Source organism: Cetorhinus maximus, chromosome 3, assembly GCF_964194155.1.
Source record: "Cetorhinus maximus chromosome 3, sCetMax3.hap1.1, whole genome shotgun sequence".
Classification (NCBI taxonomy): domain Eukaryota; kingdom Metazoa; phylum Chordata; class Chondrichthyes; order Lamniformes; family Cetorhinidae; genus Cetorhinus; species Cetorhinus maximus.
This window is the reverse complement of record NC_135881.1, coordinates 27,053,465-27,077,412: the sequence shown is the minus strand read 5'-3', so window position 1 is coordinate 27,077,412 and position 23,948 is coordinate 27,053,465. Positions and strand designations below refer to the sequence as shown.

The 23,948-nt window shown below is 39.0% G+C and overlaps 1 protein-coding gene across 6 annotated transcripts in view; it reads right to left on the bottom strand.

Moving 5' to 3' along the window:
* The window catches only part of ube3c (ubiquitin protein ligase E3C), a 169,830-nt gene that overhangs the window by 58,808 nt on the left and 87,074 nt on the right, over window positions 1-23,948 (bottom strand). For all 6 annotated transcript variants that reach the window (XM_078537131.1, XM_078537136.1, XM_078537147.1 and 3 more), the window contains 4 exons: window positions 19,633-19,737; window positions 18,195-18,282; window positions 3,953-4,050; window positions 3,284-3,416 (listed from right to left, as the gene is read on the bottom strand). In XM_078537131.1, the coding sequence (XP_078393257.1) occupies window positions 3,284-3,416; window positions 3,953-4,050; window positions 18,195-18,282; window positions 19,633-19,737 (424 nt within the window). The remainder of the gene's footprint in view (window positions 1-3,283; window positions 3,417-3,952; window positions 4,051-18,194; window positions 18,283-19,632; window positions 19,738-23,948) is intronic.

Here is a 23,948-nt window from a genome sequence, read left to right as displayed (position 1 = left end):
CAGCAGTACAGGTGGCAGTGAACTGTAATACATGATTTGTACAGGAGTCAATTGGGCGAAAAATAACTTTGCCACATCATTAGATAAAAACCATCACACACAGGCTCGGAAGCAAATTTATCACAAGCAGACCATTTGGTTCAATGAGGGGAGAAAAGGTGTGAAACAGTTTAATAATAGTTTTAAGTAAGAAACCTGCTGTTCAGGGACAGTTTCCGAAAACATGTTTATAAGCAATGCTGATTAATGGAGGCAATTTTAATTTTCTGGCTGATCAGATCTATTAATCTTGAATCATATTAAATTTATTGTCAACACATGCTATATAGAAACAAGCCATTCAGCCCAACTAGTCCACATCGGCATTTATGCTCCACTTAAGCTTTCTCCCATATTTCCTCGTCTAACTAGCAACATAACCCTATACCCCCTTCCCCCTCATATAGTTATCTAGATTTCCTTTATATGCATCTATACTTTCCCTTCAACTACAATCTACAGTTCCACATTCTCACCACTCTGTATTCCCTATGTGATTTCTTGGTGACCACCATGTGCTAACAGCCACTCGTTTTGCTCTTCAAGCAGAAACATCCTGTGTTATTCTATCAAACCTTTCCATAATTTTCAAGATCTCCATTAGGTCATCCCTCAGCTTCCTCTTTGCAAGATAAAGATCAATGGTTTGGTTGAGTGGGCGAAAAAGTGGCAAATTGAATTCAATCCGCAAAAAGTGTGAAGTAATGCATTTGGGGAGGTAATGCAAACAAAGCAAAGGAATAATCAATAAACAGGAGGATATTGAGGAGGCTGGAGGTGAGACACCTTGGAGTGCATGTCCACAGGTCCCTGAAGGTGGCAGGACAGGTGGATAAAGTGGTAAAGAAAGCATATTGCGCTAAATGGAGGCTTTTAAAAAATATTTTTGAGGAATAATGTTATTCTGTGAAGAAGTCTGTGTTTGAGTGAGAGATTCAATTAAGTTTAATTATCTGCACGAGAGAGACTCAATTAAGCTGGACAGAGATTAATGGGAGATAGGTTGTCTGGGGGGTTTTAAAACCTGAAAAGGATAAGAGTTGTTAGGTTTTGAGGTACATGTGAAACATTTGCATTTTAGTTAATTTGAGAGTTTGTTTGAATATCAAAGAGAAGTCAGAGGTGTAAAGAAACATGTTTGCATCTTGGAGTTCCATAGGTAAATAGAAGTGGGGATATTATATGTTATTGACCGAAAGCAAAGGCAAGATGGAAACATGAAAGATCTTATATTTGGAAGGATATGAATATCAAAGAGGGGTGAAAACTGAGATGAAAGGGGAGAAAAGGTATTCTAGAGTTACCGTGGAGAGCTTAAGGGAGCCCTTTGAGCTACGACATGTAGCTGTAGCTGAGTTGTGAACTGCTGGAACTGGTAGCTCTGGGCTGGGAGAGGATGCAGGTTTGAATCAGCCATCCAGTCAAGCATGGAAAGTCTTGAGCTGCAAAAAGCAGTTTAATTCTGAAGTTTGGTTTTCCACAGCAGGGTGGAAGAGAGTTACAGGTCATGTGGTATTCCTTTATTGAGGCTACAGCAGATTGCCTTGCGTAATATTACTGGATTTTTATAGTTAAACATCTAAGAGGTTGTTGCCTGGAAGGTGTTTACTTGTGGGTCTGACCAGGCAGAGAGTCATTTTGGAGGAATGTTTTGTAAGGCTAATTTTAACTGTGTAACTGTATGTAACCTTATGTGCTTAAGTTTTCTTTTATACTTGTTAATAAAACTTATACTTTTAATTTTTAAAATCCCAAAAGTGTTACTGGACTTCCTGCTTTTAATACGACTTCTTCAGGTTTTCAGAATACAAAAAAAACGGGCATGGCTCATAAGTCAAGTTTCTCTCTGGGACTTGGTTTGCGAACAATTCTCAGCTGTGGTCATAAATTGGAATGCTTTCCGTTATTGGATGAGGTATTGAATACAAAAGCAGAGATGTATTGATGGAACTGCATAAAATACTGGTTAGGTCACAGATGGAATTTTGTGTACACAATTTTGGTCACCATATTACAGGTAGGACATAATTGCTCCAGAGAGTACAGAGGAGATTTACAAGAATGTTGCCAGGGCTTGAAAATTGAAGCTATGAGGAAAGATTTGAAAGGCTACTGTTGTTTTCTTTAGTTCAGAGGAGACCAAGGGGTGGCCAACTTGAGGTGTACAAAATTATGAGGGGCCAGATAGGGTAGATTGGAAAGGCCTGTTTCCCTTAGCTAAGGGGTCAATTACAAGGAGGCATTGGTTTAAGGTGATTGGTGGAAGGATTAGAGGGGACAGGAGGAAAAGCTTTTTCACCCAGAGAGTGGTGGGAGTCTGGAATTCATTGCCTAAATTGGTGGCTGAGGCTGAAACACAACTCATTTAAAAAGTTACCTGGATCTGCATCTGAAGTGCTGTACCCTGCAAGGCTACGGACCAGGTGCTCGAAGGTTGGATTGAAATGAGCGGCTAGTTTCTTTTTTAGGTTGGTGCAGACATGGGTCAAGTGGACTCTTTCTGCACCATAACTTTTCTCTGATTCTAAAGACCAAGCCTGCTATGTATTTTTGCTCCAGGATCCCTTGGCTTCTCTACCCTATTTGAATTCTTAATACCCAAGTAATATGTGACCTCCTAATTTTTGTCAAAATGTAATTCCTCATTATTTATGTTGATATTCATTTGTCAATCACATGCTCATTCTGAAAGTTTATTACTGTCACCTTGCAATTTGCAGCCATTTTCCTCAATGTAGACCAGTACTGTAGTGAATAGGGGGGCCATATTAATATATTACAATAGTTGGTTTTGAAACGGGCTAGCTCTGTCTAAATAGTTTCCAATGAGTGCAAGTTCAACAAACAAGGCAAGCCATGGTTTGGCAGTTTTAGTGATGCTGATGGAGGGTGTCGAGATGTCACAGTGGTGCATCTGGAACTATTCTTGAGGTTATAACTTTAAGCATTGCACAGGATGCACTGTTCTGAGCCCAGCCTGCACAAGTATTTTTCAAACCTGCAACTAATTAAATATAAAATTTGTTTGCAATGCCTTGCAAAAACATAAAGAAAGTGGTTATTGCAATCTTAAATCACCTGATCATTCTCATTATTTTTAAAATTAATTCAGAGGAAATTGTGAGTTTTTTCAAGCACGGTGCGTTCAACTCTGGCAAGAAAATTATTGAAGTTAAATAAAGACATTGCTGAGCATATCTTATAGAAATGCAAATGAAAAAGTGCTGCTCTCCACCTCACCTACCATTTTCTGGTGACAGCTTGTCATACGCATCTTCATAGATATAATTGCGTCGAATTGTAACATTAATTCCGTCTAAAAATGGCCCCTCCCCTTGCACTTCCTGTTTGTCGGCAAAGATCAATCTCTGGAAGATCTTAAAAAGAAATCACTGGAGGTTAGATGAAAGTGAACTGAAAAAAATCTGTCAAATAAATGCCAATATTTGCATATTCATTTTATTAATACAATTTACATGCAACTAGAAATTACTAACCTATTTAGTTGGTCATCTAATTTTCCTATACTAAATTACATAGCTTTCATATAATGCAGCATACCCAGAATCCTAGTTTATCTGGCTGATGGATATTAACACTTCCAGAGCACCTCATCTTAAACTGCTAAGATTTATGTTTGAAATTTTCATAACAGTAGAAACTTTAATGTGTATTACTTATTAGCTAAAAAAAACTGAAAAATTAGTTATATTTGCCACGTTAGTAAGTTTCATCTATTTGCACGATAATCCTTTGTACACTACTTTAATAGGGGCAGTAACAGGTTTCGAACAACAGGTACCCCATTCCATAAAACAGCAGGTAGCAAAATGTCATGAATGCATAAGGCAGTCATAGACAATAATACTTCACCATTTCTAGGATGTCGAGTTTATAGCAGAATAATATTTACCTTAACTCGTTCTTCAAACGGAACTACAAAAGGTAGTTCAGTTAAAATAGCAAGATGACGTTCTTCAGATACTGATAACTGAGCTGGCTCCTGCCCAACTGAAAAAATGTAAAAAAGAGAGGTATAATAGCCAACATTTCAGTACTAAATTCTACAATATCGAACAGAGAAACCTGACACTGAAATTGCCAGATATGCAGGGATGTTCAAATGCCACATAGAACTTAATTACACATATACAGATGCACACCCACTTGTACTTCATACATTATAACAATGGTTTCAAAAGTACTGCATTGGTTGTAAAGCACTTTGGATATCCCAAAATCATGAAAAGCAGTATATGACTGCATGTCTTGTTTTATATCCTGCCATTTTCTTCTCCACATTTTTCTTTTGGGGCAGCAAAGAACTTTTAACAATTAGTCACAGAAAATTATAGGTACATGCGTACACAAGTGTCCAAACGACTCAACCACCAGTACAGCCCCTGAAGCATAACACTGCAGATACTGGAACTATTAAATAAAAACAGAAAATACTGGAAGACTCAGGTGAGGCAGCATCTGTGGAAAGAATTGCAGAGTTAACATTTCAGGTTGATGGCCTTTCATCAGATCATCTGCTGTTGCACTCTGCAGGAAACTGAAATTGGTGCACAGGAGTGCTGCTTCTTTTCTACCCACGGGTACTCTTGGAGAAAACGAATTCAATCCAGTATTAACCCAAACTGAAGTTATTAGAATATTAGAAAGACTTCAACCTGGCAAAAATTTAAGATAAAGCTTGAGAAAACATTAAAGACCAAAGTAATAAAGAAAGAAAAAAAATAATTACCAATGTTTCAAAGTACCTTACAGTCAATGAAGTGCTTTTTGAAATGTCACGTAATGTAGGAAAGGCAGCAACCAAGCAAGATCCTACAAACAGCAATGTGTTAATGACTAGATGAGCTATTTTTGTCATACTGACTGAGGAATAAATATTGACCAGGACACCAGGGCAGCAATGATGATTGTCTCAGTACAATCATTAATTGACCAGGACAACTACCACAGATTATTGTAAAAACCCATCTGGTTCACTGATGTCCTTAAGGGAAGGAAATCTGCCTTCCTTAGCTGGTCTGGCCTACATGTGACTCCAGACCCACAGTAATGTGTTTGACTCTTAACTGCCCTCTGAAATGACCTAGCAAGACACTCAGTTCAATGGCAATTAGGGATGGACAACAATTGCTGGCCTTGCCAGCCGACATTCACATCCCGACTGACACATGAATGAATCTTAAATTAATTGCAAGCGAAATTCTGAGCACACTGAGGATGATTTAGCAAATATTCTCCAATCGCGAAATCACATCTAATGTTGGACACTGTGTGCTGAGTTTTGCAAGCACAGCTGCACCTTGCCTGTTACAAATATACTGTTTGATACGTAGTGCCAGTCTTTGGGACATACAGCCTACATACCTAGCAACACACTGGCACAGAAATTTATGTAGCACATCATTCATTAGTGTGATAGGCAGAGCGTCCTATTGGCTTGACAGCAGCATCCTGTTCGTGGCAAATACCACTCATAGCAGTAGTGTAAAACAGCTAGCTTCACCTGGTGCTCAAAGTTTTGAGACACCTTGCCCTTTCAGGGTAATCGGAGGTAGATTGGGCACTTTTCAGGGCCAAAAGTGACGGCCTTAGGCCCGTTCATGAGTTTGTACGATCTATAGTGCAGAATGATCTGATCAGGGTAGCCATTATCCCACAGGATGTCTTTGATGCGCGCTACTTCAGCATCAAGCTTGCACGGTGAGCAAATGGCTTGGGCCCTATTTACGAGGTTACTGATAAGGCCAATCTTATAGCGCGTGGAACTGTAAGAACCTGAGTGCGTGTACTGACCAGTGAAGGTGAGCTTACAGTAGACCGTGATCCAAAACCCCCTCCCAGATTCCTCAACTATTATGTCACTAAACTGCTCCATTTCAAACGTGAATTTGAGCGCAGGATGGAGCCCATTAAGACATGCAAGGAAATTATTACATGCTGCTATGGATCTGAATATAACAAACGTATCATCCACTTTGCCCCTACCAGAATCCTTTCAAAATATTGAGGGAACCAGACAGACTGATGAATAGTAAAATTGGCAAAACATTTTACCTGATACCGCAACGCCTCATGCCTCACAACTAAAGAGAACAAAGATCAAAGTTGGCGCTTTGCCATACGACGTTGAAAGCATGGCAAGTAGACTGGGAGGTGGGGGTGGTGGGGGGGGTTGAATGAAGAGACAGCCTCTTATGAAGGTGCCAATGGAGTCTTTGACTAATTCTTCAATCTTCGTAAGAATATTGTTATTGAGGGATCTAAGTTTAACCTGTACAGTCAAAAACAAGGTGAAAGGATTGACCCATTCATCAATGACTTGTACCACCTAACCACAAATTCTGAACATGGAATACTAAAAGACAACCTGATCAGAGATTGAACAGTTGTCGTCGGCATTTCAGGTGATAATCTCTGACTTCTTACAATCTTGGAAGATTTAACTTTAAGGAAAGCTGTACAACTGTCCAGACCAGGCGAAGGGCAGAGGCAGGATAAGGCTTTTTCAAGATGCGAGGATAATTTCCAAGAACAGCCCAATGAAGTCTTTCAATTTGTGGGTTGTAAAACTGAAAGTACAGCAAGACAACAACTTGGGAGACTCCCTGGAAAATGGTGTTTGGCACCTTTTTGATGTCCTCACCGTGGCGGAAAGGTCCACAGACAGGAAGAATGCTCTACCCAAATTTAGCAGTGCTATAGCTGTGGCAAGTTAGGCAATTTTAAAGTGGTCTGTCGTTCCAGGAAATCTGCGTTCATAAGACAGAAGGAGAACTCTGTTAAAGGAACATCCATCCAAGAAATTCAAGACCTTGACAACCTGGAAAACACTTTCCTTGGAGAAATAACAGAAATCACAGGTAATGAAAACCAGTTTTGGAGTGCTGACATTGAGGTAAATAGGCATCTGACCAAATTAAAAGCAGACACAGGAGCAGGTGTTTCAATGCTATCTGACAAAGTTTCAGAGCTGAACAATGTAACTCTGCAACCTTTCTCTAAGCAACTTCAAGGTGCAAGAGGTATCACAATAAGAGCACAGGACAGATGCAGGCTATCAATTGTTATAACAGGAGAGAGATCGTTGATATCGTCCTTCCAAATCAGCAGTGTTCTTTTTAAACAGACATGCATGCGTAGCTTTGAATCTTTTCTACTCCCCAGCTGCAGCAGAAATTGGAGTCGGCTCATTACGCAGTAAGCCAGTCTTTATTGAGGAAACACCATTCCTAGAGCCACTGGAGGATATTGCAGATCTTTCACTTCTCTTTGGAGATAGGCTAGATAAGGGAGAAAACAGGACGCACCAACAATGACAGTGACCACCCGCTAGATTAGTTTTGAGACCCTAATTTGCTCTTTCAGGAAAGAGTGCAAAAGAGTGAAGCAGCCGCAGAGGCAGATGATCTGTTGGAAGAGGAGATCCTGCGCCTTAATAGACTCTGATTCCATTGCCAATGCTCGTCAACTCGTTGTTGTATCTCTTGAAATTCCTTTTGTTGAAGTGAATTTGTCTATTTATTCCACTGAGCCCACCAATGACATGCAATAATTATAAGCAGTAGCAAAAAGCTATCCAGCGAGAATGAGACCCTTAACTCCAAATTGGATCAAACCAATGGCAATAGTTGAGAGTTTATTAATTTGCACAAATGTAAGCTGGAGCCCACACTTGATCTCATCAGCAAGCCACAGAAGCACTCAAGCAGTCTTTCAGTCAAGGAGCAGGGGCCCAAACTACAGAGATTCTACAGCTGAAGAGTACCTTAGAAAAGCTTAAAGTTGAGCATCAAATGGAGCCTGAAAATATTAAAAATAAGCAAGGGTTGGAGAAGTCCAACCATCTGAAAGAGAACACTAAACTAAAAACCCAGCTATTAGCAGTCAAACAGCACTACCAAGCCACAGAGAGGATTTACACATTAAAAATGATGCAACAAAAGAAAGTGAACATGTTGCAATAGAGGGGTGCGCAAATGCTGTACTGCATCTAAGGAAATTAGCAGTGTCAGACAGAATAGCTGGTTACAGAGCAATTATCTAATGAAGTATTGACACTAGCTGTCTTTCCTATTTCTACTGAGACTCTTGTAGTAACAACACCCAACACTGACAATGAAATATCAGGCATGTCAGCAGACCAGTGTACTGTGCAAGAACTTCCTATAGATCCTGGTCCTGAAGTTTATTCCATTGTTGACAATGGCGCAATCCTGATTTCCCTACTGACCCAAGGTCCTATTGTCTGCAGCAAAGTAGCCACATGCTGAAGCTAGCATGGAAATCATACCATTACCTACACAAAGAGAAATTCCTACCCTAAAAGTAATAGAGGGTGGGCGGGGGTGGGGGGGGCGGTCATCCTTTCCACATATCCAGCTGTGTCTTCAGGATATTCTTAGTTCTTTTCATCTACCAGATTCATTCACGGATCAGGTATCAAATACTTCTCTTGTCGTCACAGGAGTGGTGAAAGATACAGCTGCGAAGTTCTTCATGGGGGCCAAAGGGAGGTTCATTTTGTCAAGCTGGTACTTTTACCTTTCCCCAGTGTGCAAAGCAGAAAATGATGAGAGAGAGAATCTCAGTTCATTACCTTCCTTTGAAAGGTTGTGATGGTCCAAGTCCAGGAGGGTTCTCTCTTCAATCAGCTTTTCCTCAGTTCACTGCCTTTATATTCATCATAAGAGTCACAGCCCAGGAGCCAGCTGGCCTGAAAAACTGCTATTCCACTCCAACAACGTTTGCACCTTCCAAGGAGGAGATAAAGGAACAAACACACCCTACATGCTCTCCAAGAGAGCTGAGAACACCGTTGGGGATTGACGTCTTTGGTGAAAGTGACTGGGGCGGGGATAGGAGTTGGATGGGACCTGTAAACAGTACGAGGTTAACATTTTGTGGGAAAAGTTAACTTCGGGGAAGATGTAGAATAAAGAATAAGAGCAAACTGAGCATGTATAAAAGAAGCTATGACACAGTGATGTCACTCGGAGAGAGAGGATAGCGGGGTATCGAGATAGCATCTCAGAGTGCAGCTCTAGCTATATGTTAGTCTTACTTAACCTTTATTCAAAAACATTTATTTATATGCTAACTATTTACAAAGACCCTTGCCTTCAGCAAGATCTCTTATAGAATAAGGGATGAACGAATACAAACTCCTCCTAACAGACTATTTACCAGGGAGAAAAACATTCTGGGATCACATTAAAAGAATAGATCAAAAAACAACATAAAGACAATTAAGAAAGAAGCTAGGGGTGTGGAAGAGAGAACTTAAACTAATCAAACTTAGAATGGATAAAACTCCAGATCTGCACGCAATGCAAACCACCCCCATCTCCGATACTTAAAAATTAGGAAAGTTAACAGAGGCATTATTATATACTTGGGAAATTTATTAAAAAGGGAACAGGGCCAGAGGTCTGATGAACAGCTAATGTGCTGTAGAGCTTCAGAAGGATATGAACAGGTTGGTGGAAGAGGAGGATGAGTGGCAGATGAAATTTAATGCTGAGAAGTGTGAAATTAGTCAGTTTACTGGGAAAACCGCAAAGAGACAATATAAAATAAAGGGTATAATTCTAAAGGGGATGCTTGAGCAGAGGGATTTGGGTATATATGTGCATAAGTCATTGAAGGTGGTAGGACAGTTTGAGAGAGCAATTAATGACGTATACAGCATCTGGACTTTATCAACAGCTTCACAGAATGACAGAATTTTGACGGCACAGAAGGAGGCCATTCAACCCATCGTGTCTGCAACAGCTCTCCAAATGAGCAATCTGACCTCGTGCTATTGCCTTGCCTTTTCCCCCGTACCCTTGCACGTTGTTTCTATTCAAATAATCATCTAATGCCCTCTTGAATGCCTCGATTGAACCTGCCTCCACCACACTTCCAGGCAGTGCATTCCAAGCCCGTTGTGTGAAAAAGATTTTTCTCACGTCACATTTGCTTCTTTTGCAACTCACTTTAAATCTGTGCCCTCTCGTTCTTGATCCTTTTACGAGCAGGAACAGTTTTTCCCTAGCTATCAGCCCTCTCATGATTTTGAAAATCTCTACCAAAAACTCCTCTTAGCCTTCTTCTCTCCAAGGAGAACAGTCCCAACCTCGCCAATCTATCTATCCTCATAGCTGAAGTTTCTCATTCCCTGGAACCACTCTTGTAAGCCTCTTCTGCACTCTCTCCAATGTGTTCAATCCTTCCTATAATGTGACACCCAGAACTGTACATAATATTCCAGCTGATGTCTTATGAGTCTCTTATATAAATTTAGCATAACCTCTCTGTTCTTCCTACCAAAATGTGTCACCCCTCACTTCTCCGCATTGAACTTCATCTGCCACCTATCTGCCCACTCCACCAACTTGCCTATGTCCTCTTGAAGTTCCACACCGTCCTCCTCACAGTTCACAGCACTCCCAAACTTCGTATCATCCACAAACTTTGAAATTGTCCCCTGCACACCAAGATCTAGATCATTAATATATGTCAGGAAAAGCAAGGATCCCAATACCGAACCCTGGGGAACTCCACTACAAACATTCCTCCAGCCCAAAAACTATCCATTGACCATTACTCACTGCTTCCTATTTTTCAGCCAATTTTGTATCCACATTGCTACTGTCCCTTTTATTCCATGAGCAATAACTTTTCTCACAAGTCTGTTGTGTGGCACTGTATCAAATGCCTTTTGAAAGTCCATGTACACCACATCATCAGCATTACCCTCATCGACCTTTTCTTTTACCTCTTCAAAAAACACCAACAAGTTAGTTAAACACGATTTCCCCTTTAGAAATCCATCCTGATCAACACATATTTTTCCAGGTGATTACCAATTCTATCCCAAATAATTGTTTCTGGAATCTTGCCCAAAACTGACTGGTCTGTAATTGCTGGGCTTATCCTTAAAACCTTTTTTTGAAAGAGGGCGTAATGTTTGCATTTCTCCATTCCTCTGACACCACCCCCAAGTCTAGAGAAGACTGAAAGATTATGGCCAGTGCGGCTGCAATTTCTACTCTCACTTCCTTCAATACCCTTGGATGCATCTCATCCGGTCATGGTACCTTGTCAATTTTAAGTACCGACAGTCAATTCAACACTTCCTCGTCAATTTTGAACCCTTCTAGTAACAGATTTTCCTCGTCTGTCATCATGGCCTGGGTGGCATCTACCTCCTTGGCAAAGTATTCATTTAGTCCCTTAACCATGGCCCCTTCGTCCATGTGTAAAATTCTCTTTTAGGTCCCTAAGCGGCCCTATTCCTCCTTTTACCGTTTATATGTCTATAGAGGACTTTGGGACTCCCCTTTATGTTGGCTGCCAGTCTTTTCTCATATTCCCTCTTCGCTTCTCTAATATGCTTCTTCAACTTCCCTCTGAAGCTTCTGTGTTCCTCTTGGTTCTCAGTTATATTTTCTACCTGACACCTGTCATAGGTGCACTTTTCTTTTAATCTGAATTTCAAACTCCTTTTTCATCCAGGGAACTCTGGATTTGTTTGCCCTACCTTTCCCTTTCAATGAAATATACCTTGGCTGTGCCCGAACCAATTCTTTTTTTGAAGGTAGCCCATTGTTCAACTACAGTTTTTCCTGCCAACCTTTCATTCCAGTCTATCTGGCCCAACTCCGTTCTTGCCTCATCGAAGTTGGCTCTCATCCAGTTAATTATTCTTGGACTTTATCAACAGAAGCATAGAGTAAAAAAGCAAGGAAGTTATGTTAAAACACAAAAACACTGGCTTGGTCTCAAGTGGAATATTGCATCCAGTTCTGGAAGCCACTTTTCGGAAGGAATTGCAAGCATTAGAGAATTCACGAGAATGGTCCCAGGAATGAGGAACTTCAGCAACGTAGAAAGATTGGAGAAATTGACAGTGCTTCCCTTGGATAAGAGAGATCGAGAGGAGATTTGATAGAGGTATTCAAAATCGTGAGGGTCCAGAATAGAGTTGGTGGGGGAAAACTGTACCCATTGCTGGAAGGATCGAGAACCTGAGGATACAGATATAAATTAATTGGCAAAAAGAACCAATGGCAATACAAGGAAATATTTTTCATGCAGCGAATGGTTAGGATCTGGAGTGCACTGCTTGAGCGTGTGGTGAAGACAGAGCCAATTGAGGCTTTCAAAAAGGAACTGGATCATTATCTGAAAAGGAAAAATTTGTAGGGCTACTGGGGAAAAGGCAGGTGAGTGACACTCGGTTAACTGTTCCTTCAGAGGGCCATCACAGATACAGTGGGCCAAATGGCCTCCTTCTGTGCTTCACAATTCTATGAACATGCCTAAACCACGCTCTCAACTTATGGCAGAAACCGGAATATGATGCTCCAAATACTGATGAAATGGTTTGAGTTATGAGGTGGCAGGTAGCAGTAGCTAAAAATCTTAATATAAGTGCCAAAATGATTTACCTTCAGATCTATTTTAATAACTTTTGCTTTATGCGGATTGCGTCAAGTACCTGGACATTGAACCAGTTTCACCATAGAAAATGAGTTTGCTACCCCTTGCGTAGATGCCATGCTACTCTATTGTTGCTTTCTTTCAGTGAACCATTAATAAAGTCAGTCTAGATAGAGATGCCACAGCAAATGGATCACTTGGCCTCAGTCACCACTGTGAAACAAGTTAGCCCTGTTCACCATCATATCTCAAGAACAAATTTATGCATGCACACACACTCAAACAGAAAAACAACCCAGTGTGTTAGTACCGGATCCCAGAGTGCTACATTTATACACTTTCGGCAGCTGACCAAATAAAATCCCAAATTTGTCATTCAGATTAGCTAGTTAGATGGACGAGTCTACAAAGTGATATCATGTGATACAATCACCAGAGAAGTGGTACTGAGCAAGTGTCAGGGCTGCAGGCTGACAAATCTCCAGGTCTGGATGGACTTCACCCTAAGGTCTTGAAAGAAGTGGCTAGTAAGATAGTTGACGCACTGGTTTTAATTTTCCAAACTTCCCTAGGCTCGGGGAAGGTTCCATTACATTGGAAAATAGCAATTATAACTCCTTCATTCAAAAAGGGAGGGAGACAGAAAGCAGGAAACTAAAGGCCAGTTGGCCTAACATCTGTCATAGGGAAAATGTTAGAAGCTATTATTAAAGATGTTATAGCAGGGCAATTAGAAAAATTCAAGGCAATCAGGCAGAGTCAACATGGTTTTGTAAAAGGGAAATCATGTTTAATCAATGTATTTTTTGAAGGAGTCACGTGTGCTGTGGATAAAGGGGAACGGTAGATGTACTGTACTTAGATTTCCAGAAAGCATTAGATGAAGTGCCACATCAAAGGTTCTTGCAAAAAATAAAAGCTCATGGTGTAGGGGGTAACATATTGGCATAGACAGAAGATTGGCTAGCTAACAGGAAGCAAGGAGTTGGCATAAATGGGTCTTTTTCTAGTTAGCAGGATGTGACAAGTGATGTCACAGGGCTCGGTGTTGAGACTCTTGCTGTTTGTGTTATATATTAACGATTTGGACGTGAACGTGGGGGGCACAATTGGGAAATTTGCAGATGACACAGAGATAGGTAGAAAGTAAACTGTGAAGAGGTGTAAGGAGGCTACAAAGTGAAATAGATAGATAGGCTGAGTGAGTGGGAAAAGATCTGGCAAATGGAGTATAATGTGGGAATATGCAAAATCATTCATTTTGGCAGGAAGAATAAAAAATGGTGAGAGATTGCAGAGCTCTGAGATTCAGAGGGATCTGGGTGTCCTCGTGCATGGATCACAAAAGGTTAGTATGCAGGTACAGCAGGTAATCAGACCTTCGGTCTGTCCGCAAGCATGACCTAAACCTTCCTGTTGCTTGCCATTTCAACACAACTGCTCTTGTGCCCACATGTCCATCCTTAGCCTGTTGCAATGTTCCAGTGAAGCCGAACGAAAACTGGAGGAACAGCACCAACTCTTCCAATTAGGCAATTTACGGCCTTCCGGACTTAACATTGAGTTCAACAACGTCAGACCATGAGCTCTCCTCTATCCTCATCCCCTTTTTAATTCCTTTTTTCTATATTTATTTTAATTTTTTATCCACTTATTTTTATTTATTTTTATCCATTGTTTATCCCTTTTTTATTCCCCCTTCTATCCCATTTGCTATCCTTTTTTACCCCACCAACACTGCCCCCTCTCCTCAGCCATCCCCAAAAGGGCCATCTGTTACTTGTTCCATGTTGTTCTTGCACACAATGCTTGCCCTTGTTCTGCTATTATCACATTCTGTTTTCGTACCTTTATGCCACTATCAGTACCTTTTTATTTTAAGCACTAACCACTACCATTAACACTCCCTTTGTCCCTTTGTTCATAACATCTTTGTCAATCTCTCCTTTGACCCCACCTATCGCTGGTCTTTTATCCAGCTTCACCTGCTCCACCTCCCTTAAACAGTATAAATTTCATCACATTTCTACTTCTCTTTAGCTCTGAAGAAGGGTCATAGGGACTCCAAACATTAACTCTGTCTCTCTCTCCACAGATGCTGCTAGACCTGCTGAGTTTTTCCAGCATTTTCTGTTTTTGTTGCAGCAGGTAATAAAGAAAGCTAATAGAATGTTATCATTTATTGTGAGGGGAACTGATTACAAAAGTAGGGAGGTTAGGCTTCAGTTGTACAGGTCATTGGTGAGACCACATCTGGAGTACTGTGTACAGTTTAGGTCTCCTTATTTAAAGAAAGACGTAAATGTGTTAGAGCAGTTCAGAGAAGGTTTACTGGACTAATACCAGGAATGGGCGCGTTGTCTTATGAAGAAAGGCTGGAGAGGTTAGGCTTGTATCCACTGGAGTTTAGAATAGTAAGAGGTGACTTAATTGAAACCTTTAAGATCCTGAGAGATCTTGAGGGTGGATGTGGAGAGGATGTTTCCTTTTGTGGGAGAACGTAGAACTAGGGGTCACTAGGTTTAAAAATAAGGGGTCACTTATTTAAGACAGATGAGGAGAAATTTTTTCTCCCAGAGGGTGGAGAGTCCTTGGAACGCTCTTCCTCAAAAAGGGGTGGAAGCCGAGTCTTAATGTTTTTAAGGCAGAGGTAGATAGACTCTTGATTAACAAGGGGTTAAAGGTTATCGGGGATAGGCAGGAATGCGGGGTTGAGTTTACATTCAGATCAGCCACGATCTTATTGAATGGCGGAGCAGGCTCGAGGGGCCAAGTGGCCTACTCTTGCTCCTAATTCGTATTGTATGTATCATCGCAGCAAGCTTCTCATATCTTCCTTATTAGGAAGGTTGATCCAGAGTACAGATTTTGTTTTCTTTTAGCAATCTAATGTCTCAGAAAAATAATCTACCTCATGGAGTTTTCATTCTCTCACGTTTACCCCAACCCTAATCTGAGGAAAAAAGCTTTCCTTCACAGAATGTCACAGTTTGACCATAACAAGAATGGGATCCAAACTCAGGAGGCCCAACACTCTGCCTTAGAAACTGCATTTTCTACATACAGTACAGAGTGTAAGCAACAGGAGCTTTCAAAAAACTGCAGAGCTAAGCATACCATCCACTATTACTCACCTAAATTGGAAATTAGAGGCAATACAAGATTACTTGATGAAGATAAAAGGATTTATAGCCAGGCACAAAGCTGTTAATGGCACTTGTGCAGGAAAGTATCACCAAATCTTTGGAAGTTACTTCATAAGAAGAATTTTTAAAAATTCTGTATGTTTTTCCCCCACTTTAAAACTTTTACCTTCCAGTCAATGCTATGCACTGTATAAGAATAAGGATATAATCACAACATCAACACTGATTACAAAATCTGGCAGAAAATTAGTTACTAGGTTGATATTCTTCATTAATTCAACTTTAGCTGTTCTTTCACAAAGGGTTAAAAGCATTTAAACAAAAATTGCCTGTACAGCAAAGCTAAACCACTATCCTGCTACTAGAGCTCAATTATTCTACTCAATTAGTCAATTTTATCTGCATTTCTCCATCAAGTTTCTATCTTTTACGAGAAATACGTTCTCCACTGGTCAATGCAGTCTATTTATCATTCTAGTGGCTGCCATTTAAGTAAATGAAAAAGGCCAAACAAACACAGCCATATGTGCTTCAACAGTACTTTCACACTAATTGGGTTTATTCCATATGGAGTCAAGTGGCATTAAACAAATCATACACACATTGTTATCTGTTTGGTTCACACGGTACTGCTAGTTGAACTAGATTCAAAATTCAAAGGATTTAACATTAAAGGCATAATTGCTTTAAAAATTATTTTAGAACTTGGAGTACACTCACCCAAAGCTACTAAAAATGAAAGTAAAATTTAAAATAAACTGAATAACATTTTGTCCATTTTGCAGAAAGATTAGACACACAATTAATATCATGAAGCAAGTTTTTGTCCTATTTCTTACTAGTTTATGAAATAAAATATTACATGCAGCAACATTAATACATACATACTTACTGCACTTGTCTATCCATTATAAAGCAATTCAATACAAGAATAGGTTTGCTTATCTACATTTTACTAATTCAGTATCTTTAAATCGAAGGGAGAAAATCTTTAATCAGGCTAATCAGAAGGCATTTGTTGTAATAATGGCTATTTCAAAACTGGACATTTTTGTTTCACAAGATCAAAAATCAATGTGGACGAGGAAACTCAGTTAGTCCATTACAACCTATCCATTCAGGAAAAATTCAACAGCTCCACTCTTACAGCATCAAACTCTCTCAAATGATTCCAATGTTTTTATCTTCACTACCATAGCCACTCTATATGCTATTCACTTGCTTGGTGAAGAACAGCTTGCATTTATACAGTGTTTTTGAGTGTATAAGAAAGTTCCGAAGTGTTTCACAGATGTATAATCAGACAAGAATAGATGCCAAGATAGAGAATAGTATGAAATGAGCTTTAGGGGGGAACATAGATCTACAAAAGATGGTTCAGTAGCACAGTCAGAAATTAGTCTTCGGCGACCTTCAACATGAGTCCTTCCCTTCGTGTTAGGCCCCAACAGTTTTCCAGATTTACTATCTTAGAAACAATCATGCGTCCCTTACTTAACTACATAGTTTGGAAGCTGAAATGCCCAGTTTCGCAAATCTTAATTCATTCCTATGAATAGGAATCAGTCCCACGACTTATCTCCGCATTGCCTCCAGTGTCTAAATGTCTGAGTCACAGTAATCAGAACCGAATCCAGGACTATGACACAAACATGCAAAGAAGCACAGACTTTTGTCGAGTGATTGACATTCCTGCTGTTCCTTACCAAAAATTTTACAAGTTTGAAATGCAAAAATCGAAGCAGTCAATAGTAACTTTTAAAAAAAATATCTACTGCCACATCTACATCTACACCAGTCACCTCACCCATTCCTCTCCATCTATACATTCAAGTAAACCTCCACCAACTTGATCTCCAGACCCATCACATTTTGCTGGAGAGCCTTACAAGGGTAAGTGTGACTAATACATTTTTTTTTTTTGTTAAACAGAAAGTAGGACATCTTTATATTTATTAAAAGTTATATTTATTAAATTTATATTTATTAAAAGTTTTTATTGTCTTTCATTCTCTATATGTATCAAATTTTGGGATGGTTGGAACCTATCGAATTGACTCTCATTAGAAAATACATTTGCAGTTTGAGAGGTTTTCCAACAACGTAACCCCAGCAAAGGGCAGGACTTTACTGTACTTCAAAGTATGAGCTGACCAAAGCAGTACACAGGTTAAACACAACTGTCTCTGATTACTGTTGCTTCTAGCTGATTCTGTTTTAGGTGTACAGTTTAGAAATGAATTTGCATTATTCATAGACGCTCTATGATGATTAAACATTGATGCAACTCATCTGCCAAAATACCTAGCTTCTTTTAACCTCACTCTAGTTATTTCAACATCCTTCATGATTAAATCACATCAGTCATACTTCAAGTTTGTACAGGAAAAATTGTTGAGTAGAAAACAACACAATGAATCTACTCTACCATTTCCTTTCGATAAAAACAGTGACAGCATTTGCTGCAGACTTGCATTGACTAAACAGTGAATTTTGCAATAAACTTCACTTGAAGGAGATACTGACAACATAAATTAACTTAAGTAAAAGGAAGGCAATTACCATCTAGTGTTGATTGCAATGGTCCTATCCTTCCCATTCGGCGCATCCTCCAGACATGTCTAGCTGAGGGCACATACAGCTGTGTGACCTAGTAATAAGAGATGCTGACAATAAGGAACCATTAGTCTTCCAACTTTAGTGGATTTTAAAACAATAACTTCACAATTGATATATTTTAAATGTCTCACAGCATTTCAAGAAATCAGTTTGTCTATAAAGAATAAAATGGCACTTCAAATAATCAATTCAGTATTGACAATTGAAGTGACTGCTAAATTAAAGCAATTAAGGTAAGTAATGCATTAATTTGAGTGTATGTTAAGATTTCTCCAGCTTGCTTAACTTCCACCTATATTATACAGTATGATCCGGCCATGAAGCATTCTTTTTGGTCAGCTGGGCACCTGACATGTGTGGCAACAATGCACCACAGCCTAATGGGATGAATCCTGATCCAGAGGGAGGAAATTGTCATGGCTCCTGAAATTATATTTTAGGTATCCACATGTGGACATGTGCAAGAGAATTAGAAAGTGGATTAAACCATAGTATTCATTTTAAAAAGGAAGACAGAACTAATCAAGCTAATTACAGGCTGGTTAATTTAGCATCTGTGATAGGGAAGATTTTAGTCTCTAATTAAGGATAAAATTATTAAATAACTAAGGAGAAAATGGTTAGAAGCAGCTAGCATTGATTTTTTAAAAGAATAGTATATTTGTCACATGGTGGTATTGAACTTAATATTGCGGAAAATAAACACGTTGCCGAAGCTTTTCATCTTGCACTCAGAAGGATAAACGCAAGAGTACCAAATGATGGCAATTTAAACTGCAGAATTACACAAACCAGGGTTGCATACCCTGAAATTTAGAAGGTTAAAGGGTGATTTGGTCAAAGTCTTCAAGATATTTAAGGGGGATAGATAAGGGATATGAGAGAGAAACTATTTCTGCTAACTGAGGAGTCTAAGACTGGGGGCTTGGTCTAAAAATTAGAGCCAGACCTATTGGGAGTGAAATTAGTATACAGCGATTGTAGAAGTTTGGAACTCTCTCCAGAAAATAGCAATCCAATGCGTAGCTAAAACCAACCTGCCCGTTAAAGCATTGATTTATTAGGGAGCAGAGTTGAAAGAGTTGCAGCCCTCAGAACAGGTGCAGCTTTCATTAGTGAACTAGAGTAAGTGAGCAATCAGTGACAGTACTCTGAAGTACTGCTACCCTTGTCTGGATTAGACACTGGATGGGAATCTGCCACCGATGTCTGGCTTCACTCTAAATTTCAAGCTTCGGGCTGATCATGTTGAAGTCACCTGACAACACATTTATTTATTAAAATCTGAAGTAATGGGGAAGATCTGTCTAACCAGAAATCCTTAAAATTGTATTCCACAAAATCCTTTCATCTCCTGGACATCCAGATGAAAAATACGCACCTTATCTGCTCGGATATTAACTTGATCAGAAAGCCAGTGATCAGGAGGACAAAATTGCCTTCTTGTATCTCTTGACTTCAGCATTTTCACTAAATTAGAGATCACCTATGTGAAAGAAACAAACACATGACTTAAATAATAGCATTGTGCAATATATTGTTTAATGCACAGGTAACTTGGGGCTTATTTCACTTGCACACCTCATTACTCAAAGATGATAGGTGCTTTCCATCATGAAATGCACACAAGTAAAATCTGATTGTAAGGAACGAATTAACTGAGAAGTTAAGAATGCATGACAGCAGAATGCTGACTGGGCAGTTTATGAATGGTACGTACTCCAGGATTACATTGTACACAAAATCACTTAAAGCTAACTTTTCATAATCAATTTTCTTTTCTCAAAGTTACAAAAGACTTGCTGGGAATAATTCAACACACTCACCAGTCACTTCAGGTACCTTACCCAAATGGATTTCATTCATGTGACAGCTAGCTATCTTCTACTTCCACCCCCCCACTCCCCCCTTACCCCAAGGCGAAGCCAGCTATTAATCATCAAATATTCAAACTCACCTTTCCCAGCAGCCAAAGGAATATAGTTATTTTCTGCATCCCCAGTTAAATAATATTGAGGTTAATTTAGTACCTGCTATGGCTTAGATTTGCAGAGACTTGGAAAACAAACATGGCATTTTCAAATGTGTGTATTGTTTAGTATCAACCCATGTATTTATTACCCCATTAGGGTAGGTAGCTTTTAAAATGAATTAAAAACCGTCATATTTCTATACATGACAGCTTCTATCCTTTATGAATTTTAAGCTTCCACATCTCAATAAATATATTTGCAGTGTAAATTTTCCAAAATATTACAGTATGGCATTCGTATTATCTGAGAATTAGAGATTCATTGAATAAAATTCTCGTGTTAATAATGAACTTGAGTATTACTGAAAGAGAAGAGACATGTTGTCAAAGCTTTTCATCTAGCACTCATCAGGGCAATTCAGAAGAATACAATGTGAAGAAAACAACATATTTATACTGTATGGGAAGAGTGTGCTGGTTGTTTGGCAATTGCACTCCGGTAGAGAATCCAATTCAAACGAAGCAGCTTGACTCTGGCAATGCCTTGGCCAAAGTCAAGCTATCTGGTTTAAAATTTCAAACAACACTTTGCAGTTAACTGTCAATCACCATTAACTGGTGCATTCTCCATGGCAATGCCTCTACCAATCAGAGTCCAAGTGCCAAACAACCAGCACACTCTTTCCATACAGTATAAATATGTTGTTTTCCCTTACGTTGTATTCTTGCGAATTGTCCTGATGAGTGCACAATGAAAATCTTCGACAAAATGTCTCTTTTTCAGGAATAAAATTCTATTCCCAATCTGTATAATTTAACACACAACTCAATAATCAAGAGAAATCCCCGCCAGTCACTTATTATAGAAAATGAAAATTAATTGTTAGTTAGATGTTAGCAAGGTCAGATTTATTGTTGATAGCATCTCAGAAATAACAGTTTTCTCAAGGGCATAAAAGGCAGCTGACTAGTTTTCACCAAAGCCAAGTAGAAAAACATGAAATATCAACAGAGTGTACCTGGCATGGCCTTAAATCCTCTTGATGCTACAGAAGGCAGCATTTGAGTTAATTCATGGCCTTATTTACAAAGCAAAAATATTTTGCTCAAGAGCACAGCTAACTTTGGATATATCGAATATTTTGATTGGCAGATTATGCAGTGTCAGTTTACTTCAGTCAGACTGACATGAAAGAAACTGGAATTGTAACCTCAGTACGACTGCTTTGAGAAGCGGAAAAAAGCAGGTTAACTGGGTCAAAACCTGAGAGTTTCTTACCAAACACCATCATGGGAAGATCAGCAGCACAAGGGCTGCAACAGTTTAAGGCCACTGGCCATCACCTTCGCAGGGTAATGGAGCTTTGGTAATCAATGCTTCCTTGCCAGCATCATCCATAACCCAAGAACAAATAAATTCCCACTGCTGATTAGTATCCAGTGACCCCTGCTGGAAATTCAGGTGAAGACAAGGCAAGGCTGAACTCTGACATTACTTTCTGTGGACAAACAACCAGAAGACACTAGCTTCAGACATGACAAATGGCTACTTTGGCATAGTGCCTTAAGGCTTCTGGTGTCTGTGGAACTGTACCCCAAGGGCATGAGTGGGAGGAAGCAGAGAACCTGAAGAAATATTTCAAGTTATGACAGTAGCAACTAATGAAGAGTACATAGTTTAAAAACCCCGCATAGAATTTTACTATTTTATACATTAGAGCAGTGCTGACAAAAATCATCTATATCTGTACACTGAATCTCACTCACTCACTGGTATCTATTATTTTTATGGAAAGCAGCAGCGCAGCCGTTGATTGTTCCACAGTGCCTGCTGTGCAGTTAGCAGAATTGCACTATTTACAGAAAGGTATTTCAATCCTCTGATACAATTAAAAGATTGCACAATCTTTTACATTTGAGTCCAGTCATTTATTTTTTTCTAAAATATAATTGTGTGTAACATTCACTGATATTCCCAAAACAGTATACATCAAAAATATGCTACCACCATTTCGTTAAGCAAGCATGCAGCATCATGCTTGAGAGCAATTTGTTGGCACTACGCTGAATGAGCTCCAGTTGTTCAGTTGGTGTCCGTCAGCCAATGTATGTGTCAACTGCCGACATAATAAACTAAAAATACATACAGTGCTTGTTTTCTTTCCCCAATAAAGGTCAATAGTCTTGCATAGAGCAGAGTTTGAAATGTTGAGCCAATCATGTCCTTATGACTACCTCGCATAATTAATTCTCATAATTTAAACATTCTGTTCTTACTATATAACAAAATTACATTCGGTCAATCCAAACTAAATTGAAAAAACCTAAAACCAAAAAGAATATAATGCCCCAAAAAATACAACTGTTTACAACTTCTAAAAACTATTTTGGGGATAATGTTTGTTTAGACTATTCCCAAAGACAATTCGTGACATGTTTGAAAATTACTGTCACAAATTAATAGGACTTGAATTTTGAACACTTCTTTTTGAAGAGCAAACCATTGGACTAAAACTATTTAAGGAGTAACTCAAATACTGAACATAGTAGGAACTAGTTATGGTCAAAATAACAAGGTGCACTTCAATCTGGATGGAAGTAATAATAATAATGCACTAATAATCCCATTGATTCAGATTTGGATATTACCTTATCAATTATATGACAAATGACCCAAATTGTCTGTAAATCCCTAAGCATATCAATTAACTAGTGAACTGCAGCATCTCTACAAAAACAACAAACGATCCACATTTACAGTGAGTACCAGGGCCCTGTCTAAGTGATCTCCAAGCTGATTTGAATAACTATTAAAGTTAAAAGAACAGCCTGTTCCCAAGCAAAAAGCAGCATTAAGTTCAGAAGCAGCTGTAAGTCAAATTGAACTCTGACTTAATTACTACAAATAAATTGACTAAAATTAGTCAAAAACAAGAAGCTATTTTGCCAATGATTCACCAGCCTTCCCAATTATAATTTTAAATTTACTAATATATTAACACTATATTCATCTCAATCAAAATATCATCAGTTACTATCCCTGCCAGCACTAACAGCTTTCTTTAAGTGCAATACATTATAAAGAATAAGCTGATTGGTTTGAATAGCAGCTATCCCTGACTTGTAGAATGAATAAGCATTCCTTAATTAGCCCATCAGGTTAAGTGCAGGCATTAATGGGTGCCTGCAAAACTCCAGCATGACATCTCTTTCCAAACATGACCAAGCAGAATCTTCCATTAGCAATATTAATACAAGCTTAGTTGATCATTTTCATTCAATTAACTTCTTTCAATTAAATAGATAGCTTTGTTCTGATCCTACAAAAGAAGTGATAAAGGAATAGAAGAGATAGTTGATGACTTGCACTGAACATTAGTGTGTTGTGGGTCACTGGGAACTAAAACTATAAATCTAGTATTCAATTTGGGAAATGCATTTCCTTTATGCTTACTTTAAGCAAGCAGCTTCGGATGACTTCTGTTTCCTGCTCATGTCATTTACGATCTATTTACCAATAAAAAGTCATACATTATTTGTAACATTTACAGTTATTATTATAGAATCCAACAACGAGATGGTCACTTCTTTTACCACTATATTCTCATTTTCTCTTGATTTCAATTTCTGATTATTCGACAAACCTCACCCAATTGAAGCATTCTATAGACTGGGCTCAGGTTAAAGTGTAGATTCTGTTCTGTAGATAAAACATGTACCTAAGG